General features: G+C 39.9%; 1 protein-coding gene and 1 long non-coding RNA gene across 2 annotated transcripts; both read right to left on the bottom strand.

The window, feature by feature from the left end:
• Positions 1 to 5,776: 5,776 nt before the first annotated feature.
• BTF3 (basic transcription factor 3) lies at positions 5,777 to 13,406 on the bottom strand. The gene is made up of 6 exons (XM_005522720.3): positions 13,269 to 13,406; positions 12,882 to 12,950; positions 9,619 to 9,732; positions 9,194 to 9,395; positions 6,648 to 6,704; positions 5,777 to 6,134 (listed from the first exon to the last, which is right to left on the bottom strand). Exons 2-6 carry the CDS (start codon positions 12,948 to 12,950, stop codon positions 6,088 to 6,090), a joined length of 489 nt encoding a protein of 162 aa, XP_005522777.2. The 5' UTR covers positions 13,269 to 13,406; the 3' UTR covers positions 5,777 to 6,087.
• A 2,398-nt stretch (positions 13,407 to 15,804) lies between these two features.
• On the bottom strand, positions 15,805 to 20,169 carry LOC148184506 (uncharacterized). The gene is made up of 3 exons (XR_015772412.1): positions 20,037 to 20,169; positions 16,897 to 17,079; positions 15,805 to 16,197 (listed from the first exon to the last, which is right to left on the bottom strand). It is a non-coding gene; the product is annotated as an uncharacterized LOC148184506 (long non-coding RNA).
• Positions 20,170 to 21,281: the final 1,112 nt, after the last annotated feature.

Raw genomic sequence — 21,281 nt, 5'->3', positions numbered from 1 at the left:
CATCCCAGAAAAATGTATCAGTGCATCCTTGAAGCCTTGCATCCCCACTGGAACTGAATTCACAGCCTGCTTACATAGGTTGTCTGTCAAATATACCATATATCCTGATGAGCTCCAGAGGGTTGCCAAGGTGGAACATAATCAGGAGTAAAAACAACATCAGGTTTTGAAATAAATCATCACCTATTTTCAAGGTACAAATTATTAAAATAGGACAATGCTAAAATATGGGGAACAAATATAATGCGAATAAAGGGTCTGTTGTACAAATGCAGGGGCTGACACTAAAGCAGAATGACAATCCATCTAGAATACAGCTCCTGACAGAGGTCAGCCTAGACACCAGTGTATACGTGCACAAGGTCACATCTGAGTAAGTCTGAATTTCGTACGCTGGTGGAAGATGATGACTCAGTGAATCCTGAGATCTGTAAGCTAGTCTAGCTTCTACACAGTAAAAACAGCACACCCCCACCCCACCCCCCCCCAAATCTTAAAGATCATCACCCCCGGGTAGTAATTACTGGAGCATGAAATGCTGCAGATGTAAATGGGAATTGTTTATCCAAATGTTGCCCCCAACATATCCTAAAGGCAAACCCTAGTTACATGAGCTGGCTATACTAGTTTCACACTGTTTAAGAGCTTCCCTAAACCAGAAAGTACTAACTACTGATTCCTAACACTAACTGGTACAAAGCAGCCAGGAGGGAAAAAAATGAATTGTCAAATTAACTCCTCCCCAGTGCTTTGAATACCAACTGTCCCTGGAACAAAAACTTGTAATTGACATCTTAAATCAATAAACCTGCCATTCTCCTGACACAATTGTTCAATTTTTTTCACTTTAACTCATTTTTAGTTTAGGTTTGAATCCTACAAACACATTCACATTACCCTCACTGTGTATTTATGTAAGCCTCATGCTTCGTAGGGGCAGATGAATGCCACAACTCTAACACAACAAAATAAATTGACTAACCTGTACAGGTGAAGCCAAACAATGTTAGAAATCAGCACAAATGCAGAAGTCTCTAAGACACAGTTGTTCATGGTAAGTATTATAAAAATGGTTCCTAACCACTTAAGTCTGCTCACTGTGCATCATAGCTGTGTTACTCACTTATGTCGCTCTAATGAGGCATTATCACTTTTGATTCCTCCTAGTTCTGCAGAGGCAACAATACTGAAGACACAAGGAAGATGTTCATCACCCCATATATTTTAATACCATTCTACTCTACTGTGACTACCAGTGACAGTGTCTATTTAATACAGTATATATCAGATTTGGGCACCCCCTAACCATCTTACTATCTTTTTACAGGCACAAGAAGGCAAGAAGCCCTCCTACACCTAAGTTGGGTTCTTAAAGGTGGCCGTAATCTTGCTCACACATAGATATTAGAAATCCATCACAAAACAACAGCTCACAAGATGCTACTGTTGAGAGAGCTGACTGTCCAGTCATACTCAGTTATGTCTTCATCGGCCTGATGCAAATGCTGGAAATGTTACTGGAAATAACAGGAAAGAATAGCAGGACTAGTCACAGCCCCTGGAGCTGCACCTTAAGCCCACAGCACCATTTCAGTTGGTATTTTCAACAACTTCAAACCTTGCCTAATCTAACTGCATCATTTTAAACTCAGTGATAATATGCAGATGCAAACACATGCTACAAGTGATATGTCAGCTGTGAAGCAGCATACTGATCAGGTGTGCAGGGCTGAAACTTCTGAGACTCCAGCGTAAGATTTATAGACATTATTAACTCAGGTACAACTTACACAGAGAATGTTAAGACTTGTTAGCTTCAGGTGTGTTCTAAAAAATCTGGAGTAGAATACAACCCATTAATACATTTTTCCAGGGGGGGAAAAAGAATAGATAAGGATCTCAAGTGCATCAGATACTTCCACATTTATCTGGCAGTATCCTGCAGACCACATCAAATCCCTGTGTGAGACATGCTGCAAATCTTGATTACTGGGTATCAAAACCAAAAGCTTTTGCATGATCAAACTGACCTTCAACCAATCTGAATAGCAGCAAGATACCCTGGAATTCTGCCTTCAACACATGTAAGAAGTTATATAGTCTATAATCATTAGTGCCTACACCATAACAACACTAATTGGTCAACAATTGTCCTGATTTGTTTGGATTCACTAGCGGTTCAAAACATCAGGCTGTAACTTGTCTCTTAAAAAGTATTACTAATCCCTGCACTATACAAACATTGTTAGATTTTTTTTTTTTTCATTACCAGGATACCTTAGGTGCAATGTAAAGGTAATGTAAGTTACATCTTTAAATCTCTTACAAAAAAACCCAGATTACAGCAAGACAGTCCAGTAATGGTATTATATAAAATGTCTTCCTTCTATTCAGTAACATTATTTTATAATGATAATCCATGCATGAAGACCAAATATTAGCAGAGCAGTTAAAACTTTCATGCTGAAACTCTAAGTACCATGTTACCAAGAAACCACAGCTTATAGTCAGTTAGAATACACAGAAAGAGTTATACTCTTGATTCTCAGAGCTTCCAAATACATCCACTCTTCATTCATCTTTAAAGTTACGGAGTTCAATTCACAGTCAAACTAATCATGGTACTCCCTTATGCTACAAACAGTTCACCCAAGCTAAGTGAGCCTGGCTCAGCTGCACCATAAGCTCCTTTTTTTTGTAAAATAAGACTTCCTCTCAGAGTCCAATCTCTTCTACTGGTCAGGACCTTACAACTATCATATCCATTAGAAAACATTTTCAGCAACTCACAGATGTGGCTGAAAAGATAGAAAAGGAAGAACAGCTCAGAAAAATTAGAAGTTGCACTGCATATTAGTTAAGTGCAAGACATGTTGAGTACTTATTAGTATTTTAGATATATAACCAACATCTTGCCAGTCACTTAAGGCTGTAATCTAGTCATCATCAGCATGGATTTCCCTATATCTCTGTTGAATATTAACTCTTCAGTTTACTAACTTGTTCAAGTCTATTCCCACATTTAAAGACAATAACTTGTTATTCTAACTGTACCATTACACACTTAGGTTTTCAGCAGATACAGTAGACAACCCGAGGAGAAGTAAATTATGTGTGATGTTTCACCCACAAAACACAGTATCAGCACAAAATTTCAGAGAGCTGGCAGCTACACTTAACTTCCCCCACACTCTAGGCAAATCAAGATAAGATAGGCAAACATTGATTTTGCATTTGAAGTATTGCGCTGTGAACATTTTAAACCAAATGTTCTTCGTCATGTACGTTAAATATGCACTACAAATTACATTAAATTCTCCATCGTTACTTTTCCTAAGAGACACAACTACAAACTCACAAGACTTTAACAATAAGAACAAATATGTAATAATAATGCAAAGTGGCTTTAAAACCAGTATTACTTTAAAACCATAGTTAGAAGCTTTTTGTATTATACCATAAGCCTAATAAAACATGAGCTTCACCATCTCCCAAAAAGGTTCTGTTGTTTGGGTTGTAATATTAGAATATATTAATTTTAAAATACTGCAAAGCCCAGGAAGCATAATATTAACAATTATGAAAATATTTCCCAAAATTTGTTCCAAACATTATGAAAAAACTCACTAGAATTCACTACTGCATTGAGTTAAGCTATTTCAGAGCTTAATGTGACAGAACCTGAACATTCCCTTGAACTTCTGAAAATAAAAAGCTCAGTAGAAAAAGCTCAGTTTTCACTTCTTGCTTGTCCAAAATATTTGGAATGTAGAGCCATTTTCCTTGAATAAAACTACAGATACAAATCCATAATAGCATAATTACAGTACAGTTACACATTACAGTTACAAGACGAGAAATATCAGCACAACTATTCTCAGTTTCTAGTAATAAATGACATATTAGGAAAACCATAACCAAACTCCTTACCAAGAGAAAAAAAGTCACACCATTAAGTCCAGGATTGAACACAAAGTAAACACGAAGAATACTATAACTTTACCAGATAGGTACTTCCATTTAGACCCTGCTATAGTCAAGAACACATTTTGCTCATACCTTTAAGTCTGAAGATACAGATTATGCCAGTATTTCCTGACTGGGAGTGTATTGGAAGCATAACCTTGCACAAAAACTTCCACAGGCATGTCACATGGCTTTTTATCACTAGATTAGCCTTACTTTGCACTTAAAAGACACTTAAAAGGATCTTATATTTTAAGTACCAAATGTGTGTCTGTTAGAGGGGGAAAGGCTAAAACTGTCTACATCTAAGGAAGGCCTGAAGTTACTTCGTAGGACAGAAACCAGTAGAAAGTATTTCATAAGGGCTACAATGGCTTAAAGCAAGTATTTATATTCTGCATATCTGAATCACAGAAGAGGTAACACATTGATAAAAATCCAGGATGTCATTTATTTATTCAACAGGTCAAGTCTGGCAACCTACTTTGCAGAATTTGATTTTTCCCTTATACACAGCAATTACATTAGCCATCCTGATTTCAAAAGTCAAATTCACACAGGCTTAGTTTTTCTCCTTATTGCCACAATTCAATGAATGCACTTTTTTAGCTAATTCAATGCTACAAGTACAGTTCACTGTTGAAGTACTTGTAAACAAAGACAAGTGCTCTAAAATTGTTACTCCAAGTTCCTGCACCTGACTTCAGCTATGTAATGCCTACATTGATCTGTTGCCTTACCTCAAACCACAGAAGTTTTAGGGCTTGAACAACCTCCTGAACAAGTGTACACTGTTTCCCAGTGTACACCATGACAAACATACTTGGCAAGTCAGACACATACCCACCCTTTTCCAGGCACATGAAGAGTTTTTCTATGGCTATAGTAAATCTTACCCTGAATTTTATCCTTGACAAGTCACAGTTAATCTACAGGTCCTGAAGCATCTGGTCTAGAAACAACCTTAGAAGGTCAGTAACTGGGTGCTCTTCTGTCCTACCTTACCTTCTGTTATGCAAGGATTCTGACCTATCATTAATATCAATGACTCACAAACATGAAATTTAGCTCTCACCCCTGGAAACTCAAGCTATACAGAGGTCAGAATGGAATTTAAAATGTTTTTCTTATGCCCTAAATAGTTATCTTTTTCTCTGAAACACAACAAAAAAATCAAAAAGCAATAAAAACAACACATTCCTGAAATATTCAAATTGTTAGTTAATAGATCTGAAGGTGGTAAATACAGACTTAGTTAAGAGCCACTATCAATTCTATTAATGCTTTTCCCTTCTTTTTGTGCTTCATTTCCCCTGATGGTTGAACTGTCGACTTCAGATAAGAAAAATTAAAATGGTATCGTTTAACTCATTAAACAGTAATGCCATGCAAATACCTATTAAAAACTCACTGAAGATAAAAATTTAACACTCACAGGTAGCTCCCCAAGGCCATGAAGAACAGCAGCAAGCAGCTGGCAAGTTAAAATTCTTCCTCGACTTGCATGTTTTGTGTTATATTAAGCCACCATTAATTGTTCCTAAAATACAATTCTATTTATTAAATTCAGTAGGTTACAAAGTGACTTACAGTCTACCTAGCACCAACTTGCAACACCAGAAATTCACCAATTAAGTCCAAAAGGTTTCATTATGCACAGAAGGGTTTTTTTTCAGGAGCCAGCTTTTTGACTCAGCAAAAGGAAGATACTCTGAAGAAAAGCAAAACATTTTAAGATTGTTTAATATTTAGGGCCGGCTGTTTAATATTTTTGTCCCTGATTTTCTGACAAAAAATCACACCAGAAACATTGTTTTATATTTTTATTGTATGCCAAAGTTCATTAAAGATGAGTGTTTGCTTGTATACAAGTTACTGAAAAAATGTGTCTAGGCAGAAATTTGTTAGCAATCTGACTTATTTCAAAGCATAGGTTTGTTCAATCGGGCCACAAAAATAATATTGTGTACAAGCAGTAACTAAGGAGCTGTAGATTCAAGGAGTTTCCAAACATCACAGATCTTGAAATCTGATCAGGAAAAAAAATCAAGGCAGTCACATTACAAAACAGCAGCTCCATGTAGCTTTTTCAAGTTTTAATTTTATACAGGAGGTGACAGTTCAGTTTGCCTCATTCTTCGAAGCTTCATCGAAGTTTTCAACAAGATCTAGAAAAAGATGGTTGGAATTAAAGTTTGACCCACTTCCCCTTTGCCAAACATTTTGGGTTTGAATTTTTTTCCTAAGTCCTACTTCACACCAAGTTTTTACACCATAACACTTTTATCTTGTAAAATACAGAGCAAATAATTTTTAAGAGCTTTGAGGTTCATCCTCCTTGTTCAGCCAAGGAAGTTTTGGACGATTCATTAAAAAGCACAATTCTAAAAGCATTTAACTTCACTGTAACAACCGGGCAATGATTCTGACAAGGTAATTTCTTATGGAGTACTAAATACTTATCTTAGTCATAGCTATCACTTCAACACAGGACCAAAATGCTAGCTCAAATTGCAAGTCTCTCATGATATCTGAAATTAATGAAATAATCTGCCCATGGTAATTCTGTGACAGCAAGTGACTAGCCAACACACTTACTATCCCAGGTCTGATCTTGTGCTATATGCAAGATCTCTTAGCAAAATTCACTTCCTTTTCCTCCACGGCATGTTTGTTCTTACCTGGAACTTCATCATCATCATCTTCGCCAGTAGCAAGTGGTGCCTTTCCATCCACAGCTGCAAGAGCAAGCAGTTCAAAAGCTTCATTCAGACTCACCATAGGCATTTTGATTTATTGTTTTTGTGTTTTTGAAAACATTATCAAAGATTCTGGGCTAAGCTGCAGTGCTTCATCCAATTCTGTAATAAAAATCTTTATCTAATGTAGGAAGTCCACATTCCCTTTGTTACTGATAATGCTCAAACAGCCCAGCAGTGAAATTAGAAGATACATGCTAAACAGCATACTACTCAACATCCAGAATCTAGGTATACTGAGTGCCCTGCACAATAATAATTTCCAAATACAAGTGGAAATTTATTTTACCAGTTTTTTCCTAAAAGTAGGTTTGTTTATGGACTACCACATGGCTTTTAAGTTTACATATTTTACATCATCAGGTTTTAAGGAATAGAAAGGATCTTATTTCCTACACATCCAAAGAAAGCTGAGGTGTAATTGTGAAGCTGCAGGCAGACACACAACTAGAAGAAATACTTAAAAGGTATTACTGCTCCCTGGCAAAGTCAGAGGAATATGGAACTGGATGCACAATTTCACACTCCTTAGGTGGTTGAGGTGACCTAGTGTTCTGGTCCACATGTTTGCTGACGCAGTAATTTCTTTAACATTCCCATTGTATTTGACAGAGGTAGTGAGACTTAACCACCTCCATTGTAGCAGACCAGTGAGCACCTGCTAAACTGGAAAGAAGTAAACAGCTAAGAACAGATATCTCAAGTGTCTCGGTGCCTGTGCCACTACAACTATTCTTAGCTGTACTGCCAAGTTGTCTCTTACTCTCTACTACCTCAGCTTTATTCTAATTAATCCTCAGTTTTTAAGAAAAGTGTGAGGAAAAAGACGGTTTCTTACTAGATTTGTACATTAATTTCTGAAAAAACAGAACTAGTGAATAAATTTTTTTTTGAAAGGGCTTGGGACAAGGACATCACTAACCTTCATTTATTTTTTTAAGCAGCAGAAAGTTGTTAAAACTTATGTATATTTTAATGTTAAAAACAACATTTGAAAAGCAAACCATGGTTTTTCATCCTAAGTTACCTGCATTCTTTCCCATCCCCAAGACCAGTCCAAGTTTACTTTAACATCTGCAATCATCACAGACACTTCACTCACTGATGTTAGGCTTCCAAATCTAGCTGACAATGCTGAATAGAAAGTTTTCTGCAACTTGTCTGGCATCCACTCTTAGTGGAAAGAAATACCCATTTACTAGAACATAAAAAGTAATCACTTCAAACAAGCTTTCCCCTTTCTAAAACTCCACAATTTAGCATCGAATATAACCTCTTATAATTTGCTTCTCATTGTTATCAGAAGACAGAACTTCAGCAATCATTCTAAATCCTTCAAGAACTTTTTTCTTTCAAGCCTACTACTATCACAAGAAAGTCACACAGGTGACATTAGAAGAAAGGATTTGAGGATCACAATAAAGAGTACTTTACCCCATATCTTTAAGACTACTTCTAGTAAAATGTTTTTCATTGGTAAGTTTACAGGAGAGTACCATCAATTTTAAGAATGTAAGCAGAGGCTGCTTTGTTGGCAACAAAGCAGAGGAAGAAAAAAAAAATACCAATCAAGTCAGAACTGCCAAAAATTAGACACAATAATATTGTCTCATTTTTTTCCATGTTCAGGCTGTTCCATATCTTTAAAGGAATGTGCTTAAGATATTTAAGAAAGTAGGAAGACTGCACACACAGAACACAAGGAATGTTCCCAGTGTCAACAAGTCTTTCACTCCTAATTCTCATCCTGTAGCAGCAGCACCTTTTTCAAACACTTCATATTTGAGTCCCTCCTCTACTTTTCCCAGTTTTAAAAGGAACAAACGTTCATGCTCTTTTACTATTTTAAGTATGGAACAGGAAGTTGGTGTATGTAACTTAACATTCATACCTCTGTTCTCTACACTGTTCTACACATACTGAAATTATAATGTATGTCCTTATAAATACCCTGTAATTCCTTCCTAGTTATCAAAAAACCCAAAGCCCATGGAGAAATACCTTCACCTTACCTGTGAGGGAGAAAACAATTTCAAGCTATCTGTTATGTCCCTTTCCCCATTACTTACATCTCCATTCAAAGTGTCAGAAGAGATATACTCAAGCTTATCTTTCTCTAAAACCTAACACTTACAGAGAAATTAATCCACCCAGCTTTAATGAACAAGATGTATCAAAATATGGCAGCCACATCAAGAAGGAAACTACCAGAAAACCAAGTCCAGCTACAGTTTTAAGTACAGGGCTAAGCCAGCTATAAGACACACTAACAGGTGACTTTGCTATACTGAGTCATACTTGCCGTCAGATTTGAGCTATAAATACAAATTACTTTAAAGAGTGTAATTTCTTTATAAGCATTTTATAACATGCTTGCAGACAACAGGAGTGCACAGAATGTGACTGGTGCTACAGAAATAAGCCTCACGTCAGCTGCCAGCACAAAACACGTTCAAGTTTCAACCTACATTGCTTGGGTAGGGCTTCTGCCAATCTCCTGAGGCTGGTCAGACTGTCAGCTCCGAGCTGGTTTAGGATGCTAGGCAGCATTTCTGTCAGCTGCTTTGTCTCAGCATGGCCGGTGATAGTGAAAGTGTTAGCAGCCAAAGATGCCTGAACTTTTGGGTTATTGAAGTGAATGACTGTTCCTTGATTGGTAAACATGTTTACCTGCAAGAAAAAAAAAAAAAAAAAAAAAAAAAAAAATCAGTATTTGAAGCAGTCTAACAGGATTTTTCAGTTTAACAGGAAATCAAAGTTCTTAAAGCTCCATGCAAATCTATTGGTAATTTACAGACAAGTTTAGGACCTATGTTACTTACCAGAAAATTGACTTTAATACATTTTCTATTTATAGACAGAAATTTATTTCTTTTTCCTTTGAAGCAATTACCTCTTCAATTCCAGAAATATTGTTGACTCCCAGTTTCTTCAACGAAAACTGAAGTTTTTTATCATCTGCTGTAGCCGTTCTGTGAACAACCTTCTTCTTTCTGCGGGCTGTACCCTTTGCAAAAAAGGAAAAATAAAATTACAACATAAAACTTAAATAGTTCTCACAAACTCTAATTCTAAAGGCTGTATAACTACTTTACAATATCTACATATCAACTTAGCATACTGCTCCTGTGTTCCAGTGCATACAACTCTGCTGTCCAACTGCCCTGCAGCAGTCTTTTTTTTGTATTAAGGCAAGATTTGCACACGTGGGAAAAGCATGAGGTTTTAGGAAGCAATGCCGTCAGAAAATATTTACTCCACAAATTTCATGGTTTACTGCAGCATCTTAAAAAAGGAAAGTTGCAATGTTATCACAAGACATAAAACTGAATGAAGAAGTTATTACTTTTTCCTTTGATTATCTTTCTTAAATTTTAGCCCAATTTTGGTAATAGCCAGAGGCCATAAAGCTATGAACACACCATTAACAAATGTGAGAATATGAGAAAAGTAAAAATACAACATTTTTACTCTAAATAGCCATCTCTCCTCTGATGGGACTTATATATTTAAAGAATGCCTACTTTTCCAAAATATTTCTTAAATACATTTTAAAAAATACTTCTAGACCAACCCTCTTTAGAAACCAAACAAGCAAAGGTTAAGCTGGCCTACAGACCCAGAGCTCTAGATTTCCCCAGGGAAGTAAATGTCCCACATTAGAAGATATCTATTTCTATGAAAAAGCTGAAAATGTCGTTCTCTAATTGCTTACACAATGGATCAGGAAAATCTGACATAAAATGCCTGTAAATAAGTGAAACTAAGCTACTTTTTTATATAATGTAACTACTAATCTTAGTCCTCCCACTCCAGCTGCTCTACCACATGCTAATAAGAGAATGTATTGCTGCCTAGCTATATAAATAACTGCAATTCCTTTCCAGTTTACGGTCAGAAGTTTTCAAACTGGACACAACTCTAACATAATTCTATTTCCACCAATGAGGAACATCAGTGACAAATTCATATGAAACTAACACTTGGAAGACTACCTCTCAAACATTTAGGTTGATAAAAAAAACCTTGATACTCAAACCCTGCTACTGTCAAGTTAGCATACACAGTGGTTTGGAAACTACTAAAAGTAACAGAAATGCATTATTTTAGTGCCTTGTCTACCCAAGGATTGAGCTAGACTAGCTATATGTTAAGTCCCACTGGACAAAAGAATCCTCAGTAAATTTCAGAACATGATGGGTTGAATCAAGGCATATGGAGGAATATGTACATCCTCCACACCCATTTCAACTTACATGGCAACAATGCCATGAAGATCCCAGGAATAATTTCCCCATATAAAAAAAAAAATAAAATTAATATGGCAAGTTCAGGCATTCCAACTATTTCACAGGCCAATTTTAAAACTAAATGACCATTCCAAGCTCTGCTTAATGTCTCTACAAGCCCTATATTGACCAGCAAGATGCAGGAACTGTAATCTGAATGCATGCCCTCACATGATAGACACTAAAAGCCTCTATAGTCAATACATACATGCTGGTTAACATGCATACAACCAACAATACAGGAGTTCTGTAATTAACCACTAACATATAGCAAGAATATGCAAGAATTACCTAGGCACTTAATTACTACATAAACCCTGTTTTAAGGCTGCCTAAATCTCCAGCAACTGGCAAAAAAAAAAAAAAGAAAAAAAAAAATAAAGGTAACACTGGAATGAAAGCTCCTGGAAACTCTGTCACCAAGAGTTCTGTTGAATAATTTGTAATCTAGAACATTGTGTATTGTGTATACTTCCCTCAGGTATGAAAGATTCCTGACAAATTCCTGAATTAAGACTGACACTGAAATTAAAATGTTTGCTGTCATATGACTATATCAAACATACTTTTTCTCAGATTATTAACACACAACACAAATACATATATTCAGATGTAACAAAATGAAAGATTGTTCTGATTATACCAGTCTGCAATTACAGAAGCATGACAAGTATAGAATTTCCAACTTTGTGCAGAAAGGCAAAAAACTGCCTTGAGCACCCTAAGTATTTTTGACAAGTCAGTAATATAACTCTCTATGATCTGTTAAGAAAACTATACTAAACTCTAAGCGTATACATTTACCTTGCTGTAAGGTATACTCATTCCAAATCCCACATTTACTGAAACAGCCTATACAATTATCACAGAATGGCTGAAAAGAGGACTACAATGACCATCCAGTTCCAACCCTCCTGCCATGGTCAGGGACACCTCTAAGTAGACCAGGTTACTCAGAATCGCATCCAACCTAGCTCTTAACACCCCCTAGGGATGTGGCACCCACAACTCCTCTGGACAACCTGTTCCAGTGCTTGACCAGCTTCACAATTACAAATTTCTTCCTAATATTCAATCTAAGCCTACTTACAAATTAAGCCCATTCCCCCTTGTCATGCCACTACAAGCTCTCGTAAATAGTATTGATGCAAGTTTCCTGTAGGCTCCCTTGAGGAACTAGGAGGCCAAATTAAGGTTACCCCAATGCCTCCTCTTTCTCTCAGACTGTTCTAACAGGAGACAATTCTCTCAGACTGTTCTAACAGGAGACAATTCTCTCAGACTGTTCTAACAGGAGAGGAGCTCCAGCCCTCTTATCAACTTGCAGTCCCTCCTCTGGACTTGTTCCAACATTTCCATGTCCTTCCTGTGCAGGGACCCCAGAGCTGATGCAGCACTGCAGTGGGGTCTCAGCAGAGCAGAGCAGAGGGGCAGAATCCCCTCCCTGGCCCTGCTGCCCACGCTGCTCTGGATGCAGCCCAGGACACGTTTGGCTCTCTGGGCTGGGAGTGCCCATGGCTGGATCATGTCCAGCCTCTCACTCACCAGCACCCCCATACCCTTCTCAGCAGGGCTGCTCTGTCCCAGCTGCAGTACCTTACACTTGACCTTGCTGATGATGAAGATTCCCATTTGCTCTAATACAATTAGGGCTGGTGTAACATACACAGAGAGAAACAGCTAGAGATTCAGCTACTACATATTGTACCTAAAAAAGTGACTTCAGAGGGCCCAGGAGGAACACAGCTTCCCTTGAGGACAGTCCAGCGAAGCTGAGAGCACTCAGGGCTGCTGCCGACACCCTTTTCCAGGGCCCCTAGTGCCAGGCCCGATATGCGGGCAGGGACACGCAATCCCAATCTCCTACCTTGCCACCGATGCGCACTTGGGCCTGCAGCTTGGCCAGCTTCTCCTGGTTCATGATGGTCTCCTTCATCTGCGGAAACATCAAGAGCGCCCGGAGCAGGCGGGTGTGGGAACACGGAGTGGGGAGGGAAAGTGGGCTCAGGGGGCTCTGCAGCCGCCCCTCACCACACGCCCACACGCGTCCTCCGCGGCACGCGGGCAGCCCCGCCCCGCAACAGGGCCGGGAGCGGGCTCACGTCGCAGGCAGAGCCGCCGAGCCCAGCCGAGTCTCCCTTCAGGCCCAGCCCGTAACCGCCGTCCCTTCCTCCAACCAACCAACCATCGCCGCCCACCGCTCCCGGCCGAGTCACGCTCCCCTCCCGGCTGCCCCTCGCTACCCCCGCGGTACCTCGGCGAGGGGAGGGGCACAGAGCGGGGCTGGAGACGGCGGGCAGGACGCGGGGCCGGGATCCGCACGCGGGCGTAGCGAGATGGCGGCCGGAAGGAAGGAGCTGGGCGACGGGCCGCGCTTGCGCTGCGCCGGGCCCGGCAGGCGGCGCCCCACCGCCCTCGGGGCGGGCGGGGCCCGGCGGATTACGGAATCCCGGGACCGGTTGGGTTGGGAAAGACCTGCGCGTCATGGAGTCCGCCGTGTGACCGAACATCACCGTGCCAACCAGACCATGGCGCCTAGTGCCACGGTCAGTCTTTCCTTGGACTTCAGGGATGGTGGCTCTAGCATCTCCCTGGGGAGCCCATTCCAATACCTTGTCACCCTTTATGTGGAGAAATTCCTCTTGATGTCGAACCTGAAGCACTCCTGGTGCTCCTTAAGACTATGTCCCCTCATCCTGTTGGCTAGTTGTCGACCCTCCCCTTTCTGCACCTCCTTTCAAGTAGCAGTAGAGGGTGATAAGGTGACCCCTCAGTCTCCTCCTGGCTAAACAACCCCAGTTCCCTTGGCTGTTCCTCATAGGACTTGTGCTCCAAACCCTTTACCAGCTTTGTTGGCTGCTCTGGTCTTCTGCCAGCACCTTAATGTCCTCCTCCCAGTGAGGGACGGAGAACTGGACACAGCACTAGAGGTGTGACCTCACTGGTGCAAAGTACAAGGGGACAATCCCTGCCCTGCTCCTGCTGGCCACACTATTGCTGGTCACACAGGCCTATCCTGGTCCGCAGGCCAGGACGCCATTGGCCTTCTTGGCCACCTGGACACACACTGTCTCATGTTTGGATCAGCAACCCCAGGTCCTTTTCCTGTGGTCAGCTTTCCAGCCACTCTGTCCCAGCCTGTGGCACTGCATTATTTGGTTGCTGTGGACAAAGCACCCAGCACTTGCCATGCCTCCTTTCTCCATGCCTCACATTACCACGCTTTACTCACTTGGCTGCTCTCTTACCCACCTTGCTACCTGCAGCCTTGAAAGCAAAGTTCCCCATCACAGGCATGACATCCATGGTCTTGCATCATAGAATCAAAGAACCATTGGGATTGGAAGGGACCTCTGGAGATCATCCAGTCCAATGCCCCTGCTAAGTCAGAGTCATCCTGAGCAGGTAACACAGGAACATATCCAGGTGGGTTTTGAACAGTTCCAGAGACACTCCACAACCTCCCTGGGCAGCCTGTTCCAGTGCTCAGCCACCCTCAATATAAAGAAGTTATCCCTCATGCTGAGTTGGAATTTGTTGTGTTTTAACTTATGGCCATTGCTCCTCATCCTGTCACTGCGCACAACTGAAAAGCTTCTGGCACTGTCCTCTTGACATCAGCCTTTGAGATATTTATATGTATTGATGAGATCCCTTCTTAGTCTTCTCTAGACTAAACAGGCCCAGATCCCACAGTCTCTCATAACAGAGATGCCCTAGTAATTGAATGGCTATACATGGCGACATGGTACTCCCAATGTGGCCTTACTAATTATGTGTTTATTAATTTTATTTTTCATACTAGAAAACATGTAAGCACTCTGTTTCTTCCTCAGTTGTGTAGTGCAGGCCCCCTCACTCTCAAAGGCCATGGCTGTGCTTCTCCCCAGCAACTCACCTCCTTCCTCCCAGCTGGCCAATGCAGAGTTCTGTGGTGGGGCCCCTTAAGTGTGGGGACCCCCAATGCTCCCAGCTGCCCCTGCCCAGCCAAACTACTGATTTTTTTTCCTGTCACCACTGCCTGTGTGTCAGTCCTTGTTTGTTTTTTTTTCTTCCACCTTGTGTGTTTTTCACGGTGGCTTTTTCTCCTTTGTTAGGTTACTGTAATTTATAAGCTACCCACATGTGGCTGCTTGCTGCTGGTCATTGCATACCCTCTGTGTGCCCTTGCTAGATCACTCAGAGATGTTCCCCTGTAGCCATGTTTTCCCTCACTGAGGCTTTAATATGCTCTGTGTATTGCCAGTTTTTGTGGTTTCCAAATCCTATGCTGAGAGCCAAATACACACCTTCCATGCCCTAACTCATGCTGTTGCTGCTGCCTTTGAGGATACCTAAACCCTGCTCTTCTGATTGCTTTTCTGAGGCAGAGATCATTCACAGCCTACAATTTCAGTCCCCCACAAGTTTGCAGTATGTTTGAGTTTACTCTGTTTGATGAGTGGGTCCAATCTCACAGCCATGGGAAATGCACGTGTCTGGCTCCAACAGAAGGCAAAGCAGTCATTGCAGGACCTGTATTGCACAGCAGAGGGCCAGAGCAGATTTATGGGGGAAGAAGCCTGGCATTCTAATCAATGCTACACATGCTCACAGAGTGATGCAAGAGATGAGAAGCTTTGTTGCTCTATGTCCTAATCACCACAACTAAACCCTATGAGGCTACTGGCACCAGTAGAAATATTACTGACCTTGCCATCTCACCCAGTATTTTGATGCCATTTATACTGGTTTTCTCTGGAATATCCTCAGTTACCTATTCTTTTCAGTCTTGTTTCTGTAAGACTATGTTAAAATTAATTTATCCTTCTTTATTGATTAACATTGTCTCCCTTGTTAGTAATCCCCAGAGCCAAAGTTTTGCCAAGGCACTACTTCTTATGTGTCTGGAAATTTTGTTTGCTCTTACATTATCTTTTCACTACACCAGAGCTGAGTGCTAACTTATACAAAAGATTTTGATCCTGTTAAAATTGAGGCTTTTGTAATTAGTAAAAATTAATGATAATCCCAAAATTACTCCATCTGGTGGTGATAAAAATTCTCAGGAATGATGATTCAAAAGGTGGTGCTGAAGAGCAGCAGCCTCTGTGCTTCCCACAGGTGAATGACATGAAAATTAGAGGATAATCAAACAACTGTAAAAGATGGTGGGGCACCTCCAAAAATTTGGTCCACTGTATCTGGAAAATTTGAACAGTCAATCAGTTAGTGGAGAAAAGATGGTGGGGGAAGCCCATATTATTTAATCTAAAATAGCAAACCCAGTATATAATTCAGGAGGGGGGAAAAAAAGCAGATTTAGGAAAAGGGAGTGTTTGGGGATAGTCTGGGGAAGACAGAGTTTCTTAGGAACTAAAAAGAAAGCTTATAAATTTATTGCAGGATGAAAGTGCCCATGTACCCAACGCAAAAGTGAAGAGAAGCGAGATGAAAGAAACACAAAATAAACCTAAGTCACTCCAAGTTATTGAAAGTAAAAATCAATCTGCTTCAGATTTATCACAGTCTGCCATCAATATATGTTAAATATTCTAGAATTGCTAGGCCAAATGATGATTACAAACAAGCAAAACATTTTATTAGTCTCAAATACTGAAGTGAAAATGAATCACAGTAAAATTATTCCAAGATAGAAACTGTAGAAAATGCTGTTCCAGCTGGCATTTTAGGATCAGCTGGTCTAGAGATATGATCTCATATGCCCTCTTATGAGATTTTTGAAGACAAACTATGATGAAAACACTGCTGAATTATATCAGGACTCAGCTAAAGTAATTCAGGAGTGCCAGTTCAAGGGACTCTAAGATTTGGTTACATTTTGTGGATCAAACAGGAGACCTTCAAAAAAAAAACTTTACATCTGAGAAAAAGTATTTTACCATGCTAAAATAGCATTGACTTGTTTTCTTCAGTTGTTCTTTTGTAATTCCATAATGGGAAACATAAACCTAAACCTGGATTTAGTTGTAGCTGAAGAACTTCTATTGAGAGACGAAGAGGATCTAAGTGCCGTACCAACTCGGGATAGGTTGACTCTGTGCTCAGTAAGCACCTTTCCAGTTCTGAAAAAGGGGTGAAAGTCATGAGCTCAAAAACATCACAGAGTATACATTACTAAAGAAAAGTTCATTAGCTACACAGAAACAGCATAGGAGTGGAGAAAGATCAATAAAATGGTCACTTGGAAAAATTGTTTCCTAAATTACATGCAAGTTTAAAGGCAGAAGAATGACATTTGCTCTCAACATGCCAGTGAAAAGCTCTCCTAAAAGTCATGGCCAGTGCTGCATAATAAAAAGGCATGTTGAGAAGAGGTGTTAGTATCATATTGAGGGAACTGATCACGGGTCATAAACGTAAGTGATCAGGCTATAGTGAAGTAACATTTGTCCTGATTATCAGAGACAACAAGGGGAAAACTGTGGTTTTAGGCAGCAAAGGAAATCTGATAATCAAAATTTCATTTGGAAAGTTTGTCCAGAAGAATACTGTGTTTAACTTCAGGACATAAGGGGAAAAGCACTAATTAATTTTGAAAATACCCATGTATGTTAGCAATTTAATGGAGGAAAACAGCAGCATTATGGAGTAGAGAACAAAAGTGTTGAGAGATGAATGGAAAAGAAACCATCTCCAGATATCTAGACGTAAGACTCACTGAAGAATTAGTAATTTTTTAAGGGATATGAAGATATGTGAACATTGATAGCAGCCCAGAAACATTGAACTTAAATCTGGTGCTATTTTCATCTCATTTATTTACCATGTTGTATCATGTGCTGCAGAGTTGTCTACTGTAGTTGACTTTAGTGTCAAGGAGGAGAGGCTGATGCCCAGCAAACAGTGTCCTTTTCTCACCGTGCCTGTAGTTTTTAAACTCAGCAACCCAAAACACCTGTGCTTCAAACCATATCACAAGCCTTTCATGACCTCTGGGATGCCTCTCTCTAACACCCTGCAGAGTCCTACCGGAGAGTAGTTGAAGAAGTACTGCTTCAAGAATCCCCTGCCTTCACTGTACATGGTTCAAATAGCTTTGCAGAATGTTTGGGAGTTTCTGTTAATAAAACCGCCAAAATCACCAAGAAAGGCTTGCCTGTTAGTCATAGTCAATAAGAGATGTCTTGCTAGAAAGTAAGTAAGAGGTAGAAGTCACTATAGTCCTTACTGTACTGTACTTACATCCATACTATGTGTGAAAAAGGTGATACCTTAAATTTATGCACAGATGTTAGAGACTTAGACAGTTTATTACTATAAGAATTCTATATGCAGAATTCAAGAGGACTTGAATCCTTCAGGCCATGATCATAGAAATGTTTTGACCTCTGCTAAGACAGTGATCTTTATATTGTCTTTAAACAATTAACACTTACAAGTCAAAACATTGTTGAGACAACATGATGCAACATCAATGCGTAAATGTGTAATGTATCACATTTAGCCTGCAACGAATCAGGACTAAATTTGGCCCACTTTAGAAGTGTAGGTGCCATCATGCTACCTTTGACTAATGCCTTGGCAGCTGCAAAATTCTTTTTCATTCTAGATTTGACTTCTTTGAATTTAGACCTCCTCATCCAGCTGGTGCTTGGCAGGAGATAAGTGGTGAGCATAGGTGGCAGGAGATGGACAAGGACAAGGCAAGGGCCCTCCTCCTTCTGCAACAGCTAGCTGTTATTTCCGCTCAAGTTCTGGCAGGAACCCATTACCCTCTAAGTTCTAAATGGAAAATCTCATCTTCTTTGTCTTTGATCACAACAAAGCTTATTCCCAAAGACTTGTAAGTGAACAAAGGATATACCTGCCTATATTCACTGCATTTATGAATGATTTTGTACTCATTTAGGGCTTATTTCCATCTCTCCAGAGTGAAATGGAAAATATCTCAAATATTTGAGACACTAATTATGGGATCTCCTTCCTAATTTACTAAAGTTTATCTACAACAAAAAGTTATGTGCAAAATATTAGAAAGGTTTTCAGTAGCTGGTGAAGTTATGAAATTAAAGGTAACCTAAACAAGCACAATTTTTTCATGTGAAAGGTACTCTGCTGTATCACCTCTGGCAGCCAGTGCTTCATTTTGTGATTCTGATATCCTTCCACCAGCACTGAAAATAGTTACTGGCTTATAAGATCAGAAATAGTAAGTTGAAATTAAAACTGGTAAAGCAAATTTAAACATCTCATGATTTATTATGAAAATAATAGGAGTGAGATAAGGCAAAAGGTGGAGAGAATGACAGAGATTGTCAGAAATACATAATTACTTCTGTGCTAGTCCAGTGATTCTGAAGGAGAACCCCTCAGCATGTAAAAAAGGTGACCAATGATAGAGTCTACAAAGTCAGGAACAGCAGGGAGAAAGTATTTAACAACACTTGTTCCTTGTCTCTTTTAGTACCAAAGAGAGAGTGCATCACGTTTAAATGAGCAGGTGACTTGCATAAAGCAAATGAAAAGAGACGCTTCTTACCACTCAGAGCTTAGGAGCATTTCACCACAGACTATGTTTAGTGATGAAATGTACATGATGTCAAAAAATGACTGGACAAATTCATGGAATAAATTGTCTCACAGGCTATTAAATTCAGGTATTATTTCTGCTTTAAAACAAACAAACAACTTGAAACCTAGATTTCTGGCAGCTAGGAATCAATTTTACATACTTGTTTTGTTCCTATATTCTTATCTAAACATCTGGTCTTGTTAAGGTCAGTTTATGCTACTAGACGGGTTTTGGCCTAGTCTGATAATGCTTCTTAAGATCAAAAGATCATGAGAACATTAAATCACATTTTACTGAAATTAAAAGCCCAAAGGGCCTTAAAGGAAATTACTTTCACTTGTCAGAACAAAGGTACATGTCCTGCAGAAATTATAGAACAAGGAGGAAAAAAACCCCAAACCAACAAGCAAAACAAAACCTCTCAAAAATTCAACCCAACCAAACAAACTAACCAAACCAGCTTAGTCAAGAAGAAAAAATGTTTGACAAGAGTAGAGGGGAGATTACCTCTGTCAAAAACAAGGGCCTGGACTCTTCTGGATGTTAAAAGAAGTAGCCAAACCTTTATTCGACGACATAAATACCAACAGGAGTAGGAAGACAGGCCAGCCTGAATCCCTGCAACTCACAACCCGACGAGGAAGGAGAGCCCCCAACACAGCTGCGCACAAGGTTATATACCGCTCCATCCCCAGGGGAGGGTACAACTCAGGGTCCAATGAGGGATCAGGGGAGGAGGAGTGAGGGAAGGCGGTTGCACTACTGGGAACCAATAGGGACATGTCATGGGTGGGACGGCAACTAGGGAACCAATCGCGAACCGAACTAGGGGTGAGGAGCATGGAAGGTTCTGGAAGGAAGGGTCGGGTTTACAGTGATGGATAGGGGATTAGGGCAGGCCGGGGTGACGGGCAGGGAAGGTTCGAGAATAAGGGGAGGGGTTTACATAATTGACAACTGGGGTCAAAACCAACACAGTTAATAGGGGAGAACAAGAACATACCAACAGACTAACAATTACAATCATAACACTGTAAATACTTATAACAACCTCCAAGGATGATAAACCCTTTTTCAGTGTTAGGCATGGCTGTAAACCCAGATTTCAGTTTTTCAGGTTGCTGCCAATCCTCTTCAATGCATTGTGATCACACAGACATTGTAATCCCAGCCCCCACAGAAGGCTTAAAGGAAGTGTTACCTTCCCTGAAACTACATGGTAAGAGTAGAGGAAAATAAACACCCAAAAAAAGTGGAGATAAAATGGTGGTCACTGTTATACTGGGAAAAGAAGACCACAGCTGTCACTGTTATTGTCGCTGTCATGGATACCACCATCCTTTTGAAAGGTCATTGCTGGAGCATTTATTTGTTCCATGACACAAGCTCAGAATTCAGTTCAATCTTTGACCCAAGAAACGATATTTGCAGAAAACATAAATTATTCAAGAAATGGTTCTACACATTAAGAAAAAGTCTAGTTCTGCAGCTCCAGAAAACTCAGAGCACCTCAGCCAGTGTGCCAATGTGGCTGCTTGAAAAATGCCTGAAATAGTGCCCAGGGTAATTTTCGATTTTTAATAAAGGCCTGGGCTACTCTGATAAAATGTGAATGTTCTGTATATGCATACAGGAATTGTGTGTATAATATATAACAAAAAATTAGAATTCATATTAATTTAAAATTTATTATTAATTGTAATAGGTCCAAACAATAAAGAAAGTATAAACTGTAGCTAGGTAACTGTATTT

Source organism: Pseudopodoces humilis, chromosome 4, assembly GCF_049639895.1.
Source record: "Pseudopodoces humilis isolate 2021_Gansu_Grassland_sample_001 chromosome 4, ASM4963989v1, whole genome shotgun sequence".
NCBI classification, from domain to species: domain Eukaryota; kingdom Metazoa; phylum Chordata; class Aves; order Passeriformes; family Paridae; genus Pseudopodoces; species Pseudopodoces humilis.
This window is presented reverse-complemented; position numbering and strand designations above follow the sequence as displayed.